Below are 16,788 nucleotides of genomic sequence, written 5' to 3'. Positions count from 1 at the left end.
TTAATTTAAGTATTTTTTAATCCAGTCTTATCCTCATTACAGGAAAAACTACTACACTTGGAACATTCAAACAAGTATTTTTGGTGTCTATAAATAGCACCACTTACTAAACCATATCCCAAGCGGGGGAGAATTGTTTTCGTCAGTTTCTAGATACTTTGTTGCATTTGCCAAACAAAGTTAACTCCGAACCCTGCATACAATTGGCTGTTTCTGCTGCATTTAGCATCCTTACACCGAGGTAATGTCCTTTCCTTTCACAGAGAGATGAGTGTCATTTGACTCTTCGTGAGTGCATTACTGGTCACTCATATGGAACCTCTTAGACAATTCATGGTCAATTCAATAAGAGTGATTATTGTATGTCTTTTACATTCCGCACCGTTTGGCGAAGTTTCCTGTATGTGGTTCAAGCTCAGAGAAAGCAGATAAAAGCGAATACTGAGTAAATGAACGAGAGGGGAGAGGAGTTGGCCTAACGGCTAGCGCGGTCGACCTCGGAGCTGGGGAACTGGGTTCGAGTCTCAGCAATGACGCTGAACATCCTGTGATTCTGGGTAAATCACTTAATCTCCCCGTGCCTAACAAAAAAAAAGTGTCCTCATGTAATGCAACTGGTGCTCTGTAAAGCGCTCGGATAGCCGATTCGGGTCAAGTTCGCGCTATATAAAACTTTAAAAAAAAATATATAGTTTTTGTGCAGTCCTCCAGACTTCATTTCTCTCTCTTGGCTCTTGAATATTTATTGAACCAGAAATTGATTTTTGGTGCACAGATGGGACAAGAGCGTCAGCCGTGACTGTGAGGATTTATGGCGCAGTTACGTGGTAGCCCTAATATAATACTTGAAACTTGTTTGCATATAGGGCCAGGATGCAGCGGGTTCTGAACTTTGTTTCTTTAGAGCTTTTTTAATACAGTTCGCGGAGACCTTCCCTTGAAGCTGTGTTGGTCACATCTATGGTTGTTTGTCTCTGACTCAATTCCTCGGCACGTGCATTTGGTTCTATAACCAGAGGTACATTGTGAGGACTTTGTTCACAATTCAAGAATTAGTTGCAGGGGTCCTTTTACTTTTAGGAGTCTCCCACCTTTATTTTGTCATTGTGACGAGCCCGATAGAAATAATTGTGCCAAGGGTGTAGAAATGTCGACAACAACAAATGTGGACTGACTTTTTTTATTTTGATTGTTTTTGACACTCTTGTTGTGAGTTCCATCTGTAACAACAACCTGTCCCAATCAGTCACATGAATATATTTCTGTATATAGCACATGCACATTTTGTGTGTCACTTTACTGGTCTTCACTGAGCCGTCACTATATAGGAGCACCTTATCTTTGGAGTAATACAAATGCTGGGATTATGGTCCATCATTACATTATATGAATAGGATTAATAAAGTAAATGCATTTACCGCAGAACTGAAATAACCTGCAGAAGAGTTTCTTTACGTCACGATTGCAGTGGAGGTCCAAGGCTACACTTACCCCATAGGGACCACCTTTTCTTGACACTGGGAGTCATCCGGAGGAGCTGGTTGGGTCTCCGGAATTGGTTGACTGCGGGGATGTCTTGGGCGATTTGTTTGTGGGGGTGGGAGTTGTACCCTTTTCCAGACCTCTGGGAAATCTATGCCTTTCCTGTGGGACACTTTCTGGTCCACAGCACCATTGGCCGCAAGATGCAAGAGCAGTGGGGTGCTGGCAGTGGGAACCCCTGGAACAGGATACTATGAGCATTCTTATAACGGGCTAAATAAAGCAGTTACATTGCTCTATAGGGCATTGTTGGGCGAGAAGCAGCGTTTGTTAACATCTCTGCAGGCCCACTGGGAGGCAGACTTTGGGCCGTCACTCTCGGATTCCTCTAGGAGGAGGGTTTTGGGGATGTGTTCCTGGGTGTCCACAAACAATCGCATTAAACGAATCCAATTTTTACAAAATCTTCATCGGGTCTACCTGACCTCACATTATATTCAGCCTATATTTTGCGCTGCTTCCTCAGAATGCCCCCGCTGTTTGACTCCAGATGCAGACTTTTATCACATGGTTTGATGTTACTTCCTTATTGGACCGCGGTGTTGCAGGTGGTACAGGGAGCTACAGACAGGGAATTCCCCGTTAGCCCACATTGTGTTTACTGCGTTTTCACGACTGTTCCGCGGCTAGAAAGGTCTCCGATAGGTTCCCAGATTTGGCTGTAATTCTTGCACGTCAGCAGTTGAAAGTCTCCTTGTGCTACTGATATTTACCGTTGGGGGCTGGAGCTGCTCTGCTGGGCAGATTGTGAGTGAGGGGATCCGCCAGGAGGAGGCTAGTGGGGTTTAAAAAATACCAATACTGCCTGCTTTGGATGCCGTAGTGTTGGCGTGTCCACGGGGGGGCCGGGCGGTCCAAATCAGGTCTGTTTCAAGCATTCCCTCTTCGGACCCAGATGATGCTGCTTCAGTGGCAGATAGCCCCTTGGGGGAGGGGGGGGGGCGGTGTCCTTCTTTCCCTGGTCCCCAGGGCTTCCCATCCACTTCTGTTCTGTGATTGGGGTACCGAGTGATGTGACTGGAATGAGAGTTATTGGAAGGGAAGGACCTGCTTTTTGCTGGTAGGGGTGGGTCTCTATACAAATGGGGCTGTACTGCATCAACTGTCCACCTACAGTGCCTTTACTGTCAATCATTGTATACATTGATTCTGATGGATGCACCCTTCTTAGTTTGCTGGCTATTGAATATGTAAACTTTAATAAAAACATTTACCAAAAAAAGTTACCAGTATATGTACGTAGGCAAGTAGCTTACTTTTTATACAACTAACCTCGCAGGAAGACATAGAAAAGCTGAACGTAGAGTAAAGTCCAATGTGCCATTTGAAACGTTAACAAAGTATGTAAAAAGTAAGGTACATCGGGGTAGTAGTCCGGATAATGCTCCATGAAGAGATGTGGCTCAAGTTTCTTTCTAATGGCATCAGGGTTGCATGAGTTATGATACCGATGGAGATGTGGTCCTGATTCTGGATACACACAAGTAAAAATGCCTGCATTCAATTATTGTTCCCTTCTTGCACTAGTTAGTCTCTAGTCTAGGGAAAGCTTGGCTCCTGGTGTGGCACTGCCTGTCTAAGGTGCTTAGTTTGTTGGCCAGGCATGTTGAGGTGTCAATTCTGATGGCTTTGTAGGCGCTGAAGCAGATCTTCACGGTGATCCAGCCATCAGGGGAGACCAGTTAAGTTCCTGCAGCAAATGGGTGATGTGGTTGAACTTTAAGGCCTTGATGAGATGTGCCGCAGTGTGTAGGTTGTCTTCAGGGGAGCAAAGGTTTTCTGGGAGACCCCTGGGCATAGCATTGCCTTCTTCCAAGTGGGAGTGGATAAGTGTTGATTTTCTGAAATAAGCTTCTTGAAGAAAGGCCTTTACTTTCTTCAGGTCAGGGAGCAGATACCAGGTTCTCTTGGTCTCCCTGGTGCCCTGTTCTATAAGGCCCGTGTAAAGGATGAACTCCAGTGATAATGCCTTCACGTGAAGCCCAGGGGTGAAGTCATCTAGGAGCAGGTTAGTGAACCAGCCTTGGATCCACAGTTCTTTGGCGCCATTGTTGAACAAGAGGAATTCAGCTTCTGGATTAAGATGGAGGCAGGTTTCGAGTCACCGAGGCAATGTCGAAGGAGAGTTGGGGGTTGTTTGCATATGATGTTGAGGAGTCCGGATCTTAGGAGTTACATGTAGAGGTTGAAGATGGGGGCAAAAACGGAACTTTGGTGTACTCCACAGGAAACAAGGTTTTCTGCAATCTTGTTCAAGTTGGCAATAATTAGTGTCATGGGTGGTTAATCATTGCAGAACTTAATCAGAGAAGTCCATACATGTCTCCAGGGTGTGGATCATGGCTGGATGTTCAACTGTGTGAAATGCTGCGGAGAGACTGATCAGGATCCAGAGGCAAGAGTTTTGTCATTAAGGAGTAAATTGTCCACTGCTCGAAAAGTACCTTTTTCTGTGCTGCAGCAGGTTCTGAAGCCGGATTAGAAGCTTAGTAGAACATTGTTATTGCTGGTCTGCTCCTGTAGGTTGATGGAGACTGCTTTATTAATGAGTTTGCCTAAAAGGGGTATGTTGGCGATAGAGTGTAAGTTGCCTAGATCATCCCAGTCCAGGTCTGGTTTCTTCAGTATATTCAAGCATGCGAGGGGGTCTCCTCGAAGAAATGTTATGGCAAGACTAGAATGTCATACTCATAGGAGGTTGATTTAAGTGACTGAGAAGTTTGTAAGAGTGTGGGAGAGGAGGGTCAAGAGTAACCACTTGTGGGTAGAGCGAAAGGGGACAGGAGGTAATGTGGCTATCTGTTGTGTTGTTGATGTGGGACCCAATTTTGTTGATCTTCATGGTGGTGGAGTGATTGATGGTGTTGGGCTCTTAACTGACAGTATTTTGCTTTTTTAAGTCCCTTCATTATTGTAAGTGTCATGTGGGGCTTACAAAATTGTGTGACCAAGGATTCTTAAGACCTACGTGAATGTATGCTATGAGCGAGGGATCACTGCAGAACAAGGTGTGCACCACCTTGTGTTGAGACAGAAATGTCCCTTGCACTGGATAACACATCCCTGCCCAACGTTACCTAAATGCAAATGAATTTGGTATCCGGAATCTCTTTAGGCACCAGAACCCACAAACTTCTGCACGGAAGCCGAGACGTAGTACCAAATTGACTCTGGGATCCAGAACCTGGCTATTCAGTTTAGTGGGAGACACAAAAAAAAAAAAATACTTCGGTAACACAAGACTACAATCTCGGTGTTCCTGCGACATGCACAGTGAGTGGTTGAGGGAGAACACAGTTTCTGAATGAATTTTAGATTTAAATAGCGCCTGGTTACCCCAAGGGAGTGTCCCCGCGCCGAGCATAAATAAGGCCCTGACGAGTCCGGTGCAGTTGGAATTCTAGTTCGGTCTAAAAAGCCAGGTCTTCAGGTTTTTCCAGAAGCTTGCCTCGGACTGCTCAAGCCTTAGGTTAGTTGGCATATAGTTCCAGAGCTTGGCAGCACGCAGCTCAGAAGAGCATCCACCCAGCCTTGCACCATGAACTCTGGGGATCACTGCCAGTGCTGCTCCTCCAGATCTGAGTGTTCTGGAGGGAGTGTGCGCCTTGATCAGGGGGAAGAGGTAACAGGGACCCCTCTGATCCTATGCGTAAACCAGCGTGATTTATACGCAATTCTGTGTTTAACTGGGAGACTGAAGTTCAGCCAAACCATGGCTAATAGAAGACCATTTAGGTCGTCTCAGAAGCATCCAGGCTGCAGCGGTTTGTACTCTTTGCAGCATAGCTAGCCTGCCTATAGATGTCCCCCGATAGAGCACATTGCAATAGCCCAGCCGCGACTTCAGCAAGGCCTGCACTACTGTATTTTGTGCAGCAGCCGGTATTAGCCTCAGAGTAGGACAGCCTTTTTCCTGCTCCCAGCACGGAGTACAATATCTCCTGGCTTACTTGTGTGTCATTTCAGACCCTGTGCTGGCCACAACGTCCTTGCCAAGTAAGTGATGTGCGTATGGTGCCTGGTAGCAGAACCCATGTTGGTTTGAAGTGTAGTTATAAGCCAGTTGGATCCATTTTGGATTGCCCCTGGCTTCAGATGGTTGAGTTCCTAGTCTCTTACCTTAACACTTCCTCCTTCAAGAGCTTATCCTCTCTAGCCTAAGTGTCAAGCGCAGTAGAGGGGTTTGTGGCCCAGTTTGCAGCACCATAGTAGGACGGGCCCCAGGGAGACGGTGGCAAATGACCACTACAACCATGGTTGGGGTCTAGTAATCCTTGAGTGTCCTCTGACCCAGAACGGGTTCTGACCGCTTGGGGTCCCCCCCATCCCCCTTGTATAACTTATTCCATATTACCCCTAACAATCCATAAACTATACAGAAATTCTACAGTCCTTCATCAAGAGATTTCTCTCTGGCCAACTTTCTCCCATCCCCAAGCACCCAAAAAATAACAGTCGTTTAGCTCAATATTTCAACATTTGGAAGCACTCCTTTTATTTTTAGGTCTCGCCTGACCCAGCGCATGCGCTGGTCTGGCGAGACTTATTGAGAGGGCTCCAAAAAGTGCTACCAGGCCAGCCTAGAGCTACAGTGCATGTGCGCGGGCGAGCGCACCACGCTCTACCGCGATTACTTTCACTTTTGCAGCCGCACGGCCGCTTTGCATAGCCAATAGGTCTCGCTTTTGGGACCTTATAAGTATTTAGTTATGCAACTGTTGCATGGCTAAACACTTATAAGGTCCCAAAGGCAAGACCTATTGGCTATGCCAATGCTTGTTTGACTTGTAATGAGTCAAAGAAAATGGTCAGACAAGCCTCTACGTGAAGTCAATATCACTTTAATCATTCTTTAGATCAGGATCTCTGAGGATCATTTACCAAACACAGGGACATGTTCACCTATCTGGAGACAATCATAATGAAGCAGTTGACATGCACGTAGAGTACAGATAACTCACGCGGTGGCCAGCAAATGACTCCAGAATTGTGGCAACAGTGACGCAAATTCTCACTAAGAGATGTCCAAACCTACAGCTAGCTTGTACAAACCTAGAGCTAAAATGAGAAACCCAGAGCCAAAAAACGAGGTTATCCACAGCTTCCACTTGTGTGATAATTTAGGGATACATTTCTCCAGAGAGGTCTATGTGGTGGATAGGGGTTCCGTGGCACAGCGCCGAGCCGTCCCCTTAAACTATACCTAAGGGAGCTTCCAAGTGTGAAGACAGATTTGAATAAACAGTTGCTGATACCACCGACTTGTACTGAGGGAGGCAGAAATTGTAGAAGGAACCCTGCTCAAAAGAAGCCATTTGCCTCCACTGCACCCAACCGCCCTGCTGAGCCTGCATGACATCCATGCCTGGTTCGTAGGAGTGTGGATCCAGTACGAGTAGATGATGCCCTTGAGCGCCAGAACAGAGTCCCAGGATCCCCTTGGAGGAGTTGTCCGTGTCCCCTCCCATCATCACAGGCGCCCCTATGCTCTGGAAGTGAGCGCGCAGCTCCTCCACAACTCCTGGAAGCTCGTCTCCTTGGCGGACGTGGATTATCCGGCAGGGAACATCATAGAAGTAGTCCATGCACAAGGCCACTTCGACAGAGCCAATCCAACTCCGGGAGCCTGAGAAGGAAGTGGGCTTGTCCTGCATCTGCACCAGGGCCTCCTGGATCTGGTGCAGGGTTGGGATGGGCCTTTGCGGGACGGGGTCCTGGGCCACCACCCAGGAGCACATGGTCTGCAGCGTTCGATAGCCGCAGCCCCAGCCCCGGTCGTCCACTCCATCACAGCCATAATGGTAATAGAGGTAGTCACCGCGGACTAGTGTGGTGTGCTTGATCTGGCTAGTGGGTGGAGGAAGCCCCTCGTGTACATTTCGGGGAAGTTCCATGTGAGCGGGTTCAGGCAGCACATCACGATCAGAAGCTGTGAAGGCAGACAAACACAACAGAAGATTAGAAAAGAGCTTATTAACTGCGCTGGTACATGCACCCTACTCCTCAGCACAAGCCCTCCAGAGGAGCGACTTCATGAGCAGTGAGCCAAAACCAAAAAAGCTTGACCTCTTTGTGGCCTAGAGACAGACCGCAATGGTGGCAGACAAGAAAATATGAAGAGGACGACATGGTAACAGTAGTAAGCTGATTGACATTCAGGGAAACAGAAAAACTTAGACACGGAAAGTTAAACAGACATGGAAACGTACACAGGTGGACCTAAAGCTAGAGGCGCACACACATTGGAAGAGACAGAGGTATCTTGAGAGGAAAACACAGACAAATGGGAAAACAGATTGAGAAACACAAACTGACAGAAAAGAAAACAGAAATATACATGTGAAAACAGAGACAAAGAGAACAAGCATTTGCAATGCAATAGGCCTCGCATTTGCGAGTGTGTAAGCAATTGGTATTATCGTAAATGACAATGCCTTTTATTTATCTGTTTTGATTATTAACACATAATTAAAAGGCATTGTCATTTACAATGCCAGTGGCTCAAACTCTTGTAAGTGGGAGACCTATTTCATTTTCAAAGAAGCAGCTGCCATTGTCGCGGGCTGCTCGGAAAGCGAAAGCACGCATGGCTCACTGAATGTTTTAGGAGAGCACATCGTGCCTGCAGTAGGAGAAACTCATTAAAGAAAATAGTACGTACAGACTAAATAGGACATACTGTGTAACAGAAGTAAAAGGGCCAGTCCTTATGGGAGGTTAGAAATGAAGACAAGGTGGTACTAAGGAGGGACTAACAAGCCTATTAACGAATCAGAAGCCAGCATTCACAAAGGACAATGACACAAGCCAATGAAAAATATGGGAGAAGAGTGGGTGGAGCTTCAAGTCCATACTACAATACAGCATGCCTCGCAGAGCTGCGCATGCGCTGCCCAGGCCTGACCTAAAAATTGCAAATACAAATATGTTTTTGAAAACATAGATGCAAATACAGGGTATACATGGGGCTAAACAAGATAGGGAAAAAAATGGAGAGACAATGGAACACACACACAGTCAACCAGCTAAACATACACAGAAAAGGAAACAGAACCCAAAAGGGACAGACAGGTGGCTCTTCAAGATCTTCATGAGCAACACATTCTTGACCTGCTGTTAGATCATAGCAATGCAAGGACTTGGTCCCGCAGCACTTCTAATGCTGCAAAGATCTGATACATAGCTCAGGATATGGATATATAGCGCAGTACACGAAGCATTGATTCCTCTGGTAAATCATCCCTGGATCATCCCGTAAGATCAGCCTTGGTGACAGCCTAGGCCATGGAAAGATATACACATTTGCAGGGGGTGAGGACGGGGAGGGAGGGGTAGTGGCGGTTTTCTGATCATGTGATCTGCTCAGTAATTACTAATATAGTACTTTCCTTCACCTTAAAGTCCAGTTGTGTAATAAATTGTTCAGAGCTGTATAGTAAGTTACTTTCCCACCTAATTAAGTATGGAGGGGCCACCTCATTCCTCAGGGGTTGCATCAGGTAACATTTGGATATTCAGGCTTTACAATATGCAGCCTAGACGAGGTGTCCTAACTGCGGAACTGAGTTCTGTGGCTAGGAAGTGCCTAGGACAGGCGGCCCATTTGTGTATCGACTGATGCAGGTGGACAGATCATAAGACACTGCCTCCGGGATAAGCTAAGGCCAGCTCATGTAAATAAGCAGCTTTTTCCAGATGATCTCTTCGTCTCCGAGAGCGCTCTTGAGATCTCCTCCTGTACACATTACTGGCACGATGGACAAGTCCTTTTATGAGGTAAATGTGGTCAAATGATCCTTGCCACTACCATCAATAGAAAGGTGTGTAAACAACTTTAGGTAGTTTTAGGAAACCCCTCACTCACCTACCTGGTAGGTGGCATGCTTGATCATCGGGGTCCAGCTGGATCACCTAATGCAATCCAGCTGTGCTTCAACGCCCGAGTTACAGCAGAGCAGGTTGTTTGTGAAGAACAGTGAAGTGATATGTGAAGTGCAGTTATGAGTTAAAAATGTCTCTAGGAATAGCCCTTATTAAAGTTTTAGTGAAAGGGTCCTAGGACATATGTAAAAACAGCATTGGGATCTCTAAGAGGTATAGTATGTACCTCGGTATCCCTTGAATTTCTTGGGTCAACTAGTTTCAGCCTTTGGATTAGTTCATAAGGTTTTAGTCAGGACCAAAATGGCGAGTGACCAAAAAAGTGGCCACGTAAGTGTAAATATCAGCACACACCCTAAAGTGTGCTGTGAGTGTGGTGGATTGTGATATTACTCACAAATCCTCTGGTCGGAGTACTTAAACTCTGAGTATGTTATGCCTCATGGATCCGATCGGTCTCTGTTGTACCCCATGCTGACCGTTTGTCAGGGGGAGAAGGGCGAAATGACCTACGCAGCCTGTCGGATCCGCTGTTGTGCCCTTCTCCCCCTGACAAACGGTCAGCATGGGGTACAGCAGAGACCGATCGGATCCATGAGGCATAACATACTCAGAGTTTAAGTACTCTGACCAGAGGATTTGTAAGTAATATTACAATCCACCACACTCACAGCACACTTTAGGGTGTGTGCTGATATTTACACTTACGTGGCCACTTTTTTGGTCACTCACCATTTTGGTCCTGACGAAAGCCTTATGAACTAATCCAAAGGCTGAAGCTAGTAGACCTAAGAAATTCAAGGGATACCGAGGTACATACTATACCTCTTAGAGATCCCAATGCTGTTTTTACATATGTCCTAGGACCCTTTCATTAAAACTTTTATAAGGGCTATTCCTAGATACATTTTTAACTCATAACTGCACTTCACATATCACTTCACTGTTCTTCACAAACAACCTGCTCCGCTGTAGCTCAGGCATTGAAGCACAGCTGGATTGCATTATGTGATCCAGCTGGACCCCGATGAGGAAGCATGCCACCTACCAGGTAGGTGGGTGAGGGGTTTCCTAAAACTTCCTACAGTTGTTTACACTCCTTTCTATTGGAGGTAGTGGCAACGATCATTTGACGAGTTACCTCATAAAAGGACTTGTCCATCTTGTTTATACATATGCTACCCAGGGAAAAGGACAAGTCAACTTTTTCCTTACTCTGTTTACATACACATAACTGGCACTCCACTGCTCTGACAGGATAGAAGGAGTAGTGCAAATGTTTTTACACCTATTAAATGATATAACTATGTCGTCACACTCAAATCAATGGGTCCGCTTTGTCATAAGGAGGGCAACAACCAGAGCTCTATACATTGGAGAGCTGTTTCACGTATGTATGCTGCACCCAGCAGCCAAATTTCAGCAACTCTTTGCGCAATCAGTCCCACATCTATGGAATACCAACACTATGCAACAGCGGTAGCTTTGTTGGATGGTAACCTGCAACCAAACTTCAGCAACCTTTCAGTCCACCAGTCACAGACGCAATGCAGGTCCATCTATGGGATACCAAATTCTATATAACACTGGAAGCTTTCATGGATCACTGCATTATTTAGACACAGGAGGGCAGAAAGGTATCAGTCCAGCATCTAGGCACTAGAAAAGCACACCAGAACTAGAAATGTTTGCAATGCTTCACCCAAGTATAAAGATTGCCACAGGAAAAGACAATTTACAGGTAACTATGTCTCAGCACGTGCCACATGCCAAAACCTGTCCTAGGATGCTTGGTTCCAGTCCAGGGAGGACCAGGCCTAGCAGTTCGAGCTGGGCTGTTCCCATGGAGAACAGGGTCAAGACTGATTTGCATATGGCTGATTTCAAACTGGAATGCCACAGGGGGCAAAAACACGATGGATTTAAGCCCAGATCACTGTACTGCGGTGAATTTTGACATTGATCAAAATTCTGTTCATCAATTGTTCTTTTTGCATTCTTCACCACGAGTGGGACTGGAATGCCCAGACATGGGTACCGTGCTCTCCAGGTCACTGGAGTCAAGCTAGCCTGGCTGATGAGGGGTGAAACCCCGAAGCCGGTCCCAGGATACTTGTTTCTGGTCCAGGTAAGACCTGGCTTGGCAGTTCGGTCTGAACTGCTCCCATGAGGCAAAGGGTCAAGACTGATTTGCATATGGCTGGGTCCAAATTGGAATGGCAGGAGGAGCAAAAAAACGATGGATTTAGGCCCAGATCTTTGTACTGAGGTGAATGTTTGACATTGTTCAGCATTCTGCGCATCAATTGTTCTTTTTACAACAGGCGTGATTGGCAGGTGCACACAGAGGAAAGCCAGAAGGGTACATAGACCGAGGAACACAGAAAAATCCCAGACTAGACGAAGACCAATTGTTTAAAGCTGATCAACAAGACCGAAATCTTGATCCTATAATTATATACCGGTTCAGCTGAGACCTTCCCCATTCAGATGATGGGCACACTGCCTCCTTGAACCCATATAGCCTTGAGTACAACATCTATAAAATACCCGAGATACTTTCCACCACTCAGTTTTATAATCTTATTCAACGATTAAGGATGATGCAAATTTTAAATACTCCCTCTCAATGTCACCAATTTTCTTTTATATAGACGAAAAGAATCCCCTTCGTAAAACGGCTTTTTGATTAAGTTTACGTAGAACTACAAATGGAATTAAATTGAACAACCGTTCCCATGCCGCGATACACACTTCCGGAAAATGCCCGGATACGAACGCGTATCAGATGCGCCTTACTCCCAGCCCCCTCTCCCGTCCTTCCCCTCAGTGGCCAGGCAACGCTGCAAGCTTTTTCTGCATAAACAGGGATACATCGAACTTTGAGGTGTGCGAGCCGGGGACCCGACACACCAAATAGGTTTATTCGCTGGGCAGGACCAGAGGAGTAGTAAGTGATAATTACAGGCACTACTAACAAGGTACTCTGTCACGTAAACTTTAAAACAAACGCTTATACAGCAGCACTTGTCTTGTTGTTGTTTTTTCTCATTTAGCGTATTACTACCTGGCTACCCATCGGAACTCCGTTGATTCTTGTAGTTTCCTCAAGTTTGGGTAAGGATGAACGGGAGTGAGTGTTTTGTAAAATGGAGCACGTACGGCACATTGAAACACCTTAGTATCGGGTTTGAATATGCAGATTGAAGTGATGCACTACTGAGTGAGATGTGATGGCTGTATGTGACGACGGTATTTAACCTTTTTCTGAATACAAGTAGTATCGGAAATTATACTGAATAGCATTTTGATCTTTATGACTCACTTATTATAAAGATGATTTAACTAAGATGTTTATTAACTATTGTGACATGGGTTGCCGTCGGTGGTCATGAATGTGAAGCATCTGGAACAGGCGGTTTTTTCACTTCAAGTGCAAATGGTACTTGATAATTATTATGCACGCTGCCGCACTGGCAGTTTTGAAACAGTGATTTCAATTTGGCTCTAACATGTGCGATCACAAGAGCACAGACCATGCATGATAAGAATGTGTGCACTCATGCGTGATGGACGTATATACACTTCTAAGAATGAGGATATTGAAATACAATACATGTTTGTCCTTTTTCTTTTCCTCTCCTTACAGGCGGAATTTTTTACCAGAAAAATAAGGGGGAGATAAGTATTTTCCCTATTACCATTGTTTTTCACTGAATATAACAATTTTCACGAAGATTGCAGCTTTCTGCATCTTCAAATTTTAAAATATAGGTCAGCTAATATTGTTTTTGATCGAAACCACGGAGGGAATCTTGAATTTGCCCTGACGAAACCCCGGGACCAATTTTGGCCGACTTCTTTGGGCTGAAACATGTTGGCAGTCTCTTAGGGTCTTCGGACCATAACCTCCGAACTAGACCCATTTTAACTTTTTTTAATATCCACTACACCACCACTACTAAAGGGATACCTGGCGGTGCAGTAGGATTTTTATCTTTAAGTCCCCCTGGCCTACATCTCCAAGAGCTCCCTGAAATATGGTCGAGCCCACCATGACCTTTAGGAGTCATGGTGAACCCGATGATGCAGCATGACACCAATAGGGTGTGTGAGGGTTAAACAACAAAAGGATTTTTTTCCTTCCCGCCAATGCGGAGAACACCATCTAAGGAGTTGAAAAGGTTATTTTTAGCCAATTCAGGGTCAGGATACTTTGTTGTGAGTACAGTTTATTCTGGGAGGAGGTATCCTTACTCTCACCTCTTACCCCTTGTCGTGGACAGTGGGGGTTCCTCCACTGCCACTTATGGGTTACAGCACACAGAGGAAAGCCAGCAGAGCGAGAAGGGTACATAGACCGAGGAACACAGAAAAATCCCCGACTAGATGAAGACCAATTGTTTGAAGCTGATCAACAAGACCCAAATCTTGATACTCGGGAAGAGCACATCTCTGCGGGAATGCACACTGTGGCCAACAGAGCTGGGACCGTCATCTATCACACACACCAAGAAACTCTGGATCATAATCAACAGAAAACAACATGATCGCCCAAGTCAAGGCCGGCAGTTCCTCATGCTTCCAAACCCTGAAGATGCAGAGGAAGATTTTCAAATGGCTACCAAGAAGCCCCTGGGAAACCATCACACGCGCCCTTGTCCCAAGCAAGCTGGGCTACGGGAACACCCTCTTTGCGACGCTCATTAAAAATTCACCAGAAGGCTGCAGATTATTCAGAACTCATCTGCTAGACACACTTTCAACCTCCCACGCCGCATTCACATTACACTTGAAGGTGCTCCAGTGCCTCCCCGTTCACAAACAAGCCCAATTCAAACCCCTCACCAACTCTTTCAAGGCGCTACATAGCACTGGCCCAGCATACCTCAATAATCACATCTGCTTTCACAAACCTTCCAGAAACCTCGGCTCATCCAGACTGCGACTTGCACACATCCCACGCATACGAAAAACCATATCGGGAGGTCAAACCTTCCCCAAATCGCTCCAGAAGCATGCAACGACCTGTTGCTGCACATCAGAGCCTCCTTCTCACTTACTGAATTCCGCAAGAAGCTGAAGCCCTGGCTTTTTGAGTAGTCTCACTAGGCACTAGGCGTGGCTAGACTCACCAGGAGGGTATCCTGGAACTTAACACGTGTGAGAGTGCGCTCTACAAATCTGTATAACATAAGGGAGCAGACAAGAGGAAAAACAGATGCACTAGAGGCCTACAGGAGGACAGTAACGCATGTTTACCCACAGAAGAAATGTATGGAAACGTGTTTAACTGCATCGAACTTTACTGCTAAAGGAATGGAATTCTTAAAGCGTGAACTGTGACCCTGGGGTGTGTCCCGGTGTGATGTTACCGAACCGGAAGTGGCCAACTAGAAGACTAGTTATACAGAGTATTAGAGGTTAACAGGAAAAGTTTTTGTAAATTTAAGAATTAGGCAAATTTCATATGATACCTGGAAGAATATTCCACAATGCAGGGGGCGGAAACGGGAATGCCCTCCCAGCTCATCTATGACGCAGGGCGAAGGCAGCGTATATAGGCTGATGTCTTTCATGCTGTGGTGAGGTAAAGCAAGGCCATGGAAAGTCAGAGAACAACACAAAGTCTCTTGAAATTGGTTGTTTTGGGTAGAAGGGGCCAGTGGAGAGAGATCCAATGGGTGGAAGTGTCCCGGGGAGGAAGATTAAGAGCGAATGGGCTGCAGCATTCGGAGTCCGTGGCAATGAATCGGCTATGTATATAAAAGCATACATTGTAAAGAGTTGCCGTCAACCAATCAGGATGATCCAGCCGTTCTATTACAGATTTCCAATGACAAACAAGACGTTTTCTTGAAAGTTGTTAAACTCGGAGAACAGTTTGATGTCAATTCACTAATATGGGATTTTAGTGACAATGTGAAATCATAGAGAGCTCGGCTACCTAAAAAGAAAGGAGGGACTCAAAAATCCAATACATTTCGCCTCCTTTCCCAGGAATCCCTACCTTGGAACACCTACACCCCATCCCTACGTTACACAACGCTGGTGTAATATTACCTATGAGTAAATCAATTTGTGCGATTAATTTGTGTTTTGCCTACACCGCGCATGAATTAACACCAGGAAAGCCACCTCCTTACGCACCCAACAGTATACCATGGCTTTGTGAATCGTTCCCTCAGCGCTGAAGCCTGTACACCCTGCGACTGCCCGCACACTCGAGGTTGTGTTCGGTTTACTCTCGGTTCTAGTGTCCACCTCTGACATTACAGTCTTCCTGTGCGCCTAGATGCATTTGAAAGCACTCTGCTCCCAGCGCCCTACTTTACAGCGTGTGATCCTGGACACCCCGCTCTAGAGCGCTCTGCTCCCTGCCCCCACTCAGGAGCCTCTGATTTCACTCAATCTTATTCATAAAGCTGCCCATTCCCTCTGACCATCATCCTACAGCTCGCCCCACAGATGTCACCCCAAGTTTACAGCACGTGCGCCCTGTACCCCTCCGTCCACCCTGAGCTCCCAGAGGCAGTCTAGCTCTGCTCCCTGCACCCCATTCATGTTCAGTCCTTGGCCCCTCTACTTCCTGCGCCAACTCTACAGCCGGCGGTCCCAGCCGAGCCCTGTGGAGTGCCCTGCTCCCTGCGGGTCCGCAGCGCTCACCCCTCCGGTTCTGCACCCCACATCCCCACTACAGACCTCCTATCCGGCAGCGCGATCACAGGCACCGGAAGTACACGGAGCTCAGCCGAGCTCCAGCCCTGGAGGAGGCTTCCATTTAAAGAGCATGTGACCAGACAGTGCTTTCTCGGAGACGTCTAAAACGAATAAATGCTGCCTCCTGCTGTACACGAGAGGAATAACCAGCAAGCAGAAATGCGCACCGGTGCGGCTTGAAGCGAGGGACACAAATACTCAGTCTGTGCTTTCTCGGAGACGTCTAAAACGAAGAAATGCTGCCACCTGCTGTACACGGGAGGAATAACCAGCCAGCCAGCGGAAATGCGCACCGGCGCGGCTTGAAGCGAGGGACACAAATACTCAGTCAGTGCTTTCTCCGAGGCGTGTAAAACGAAGAAATGCTGCCATCTGCTGTACGTGGAAGGAATAACCACAGAACAGTGGTGCGCACGGGCTTGGAGCGAGGGACACAATTATGGGTCGCCCCGTCAACATACAGTGTTCAAGCTTATTATCTCAGATACAATTACACACCTGAACCTAAAACTGTTAGCCCTTGGCGTCACCGGTGAGTGGACCGTCGGCAGGTTTTAGGCCTCCCAGTACGCGCCCTCTACGGTGAGACTGTCCTGTATGTAGAGCCCCGATTGTCAGCCTGTACCACCACCAGTGAGCCAGACT

The 16,788-nt window shown here is 46.5% G+C and overlaps 1 protein-coding gene across 1 annotated transcript; it reads right to left on the bottom strand.

The window, feature by feature from the left end:
* Nucleotides 1-6,365: 6,365 nt before the first annotated feature.
* UFSP1 (UFM1 specific peptidase 1) lies at nt 6,366-16,233 on the bottom strand. The gene is made up of 2 exons (XM_085637936.1): nt 16,126-16,233; nt 6,366-7,471 (listed from the first exon to the last, which is right to left on the bottom strand). The coding sequence occupies exon 2, from the start codon at nt 7,434-7,436 to the stop codon at nt 6,735-6,737; it is 702 nt and encodes a 233-aa protein (XP_085494062.1). The 5' UTR covers nt 7,437-7,471; nt 16,126-16,233; the 3' UTR covers nt 6,366-6,734.
* Nucleotides 16,234-16,788: the final 555 nt, after the last annotated feature.

This window comes from Triturus cristatus, chromosome 12 (assembly GCF_964204655.1).
Source record: "Triturus cristatus chromosome 12, aTriCri1.1, whole genome shotgun sequence".
Classification (NCBI taxonomy): Eukaryota; Metazoa; Chordata; class Amphibia; order Caudata; family Salamandridae; genus Triturus; species Triturus cristatus.
The sequence above is the reverse complement of the archived record's forward strand: the minus strand, read 5'-3'. Positions and strand labels throughout refer to the sequence as shown.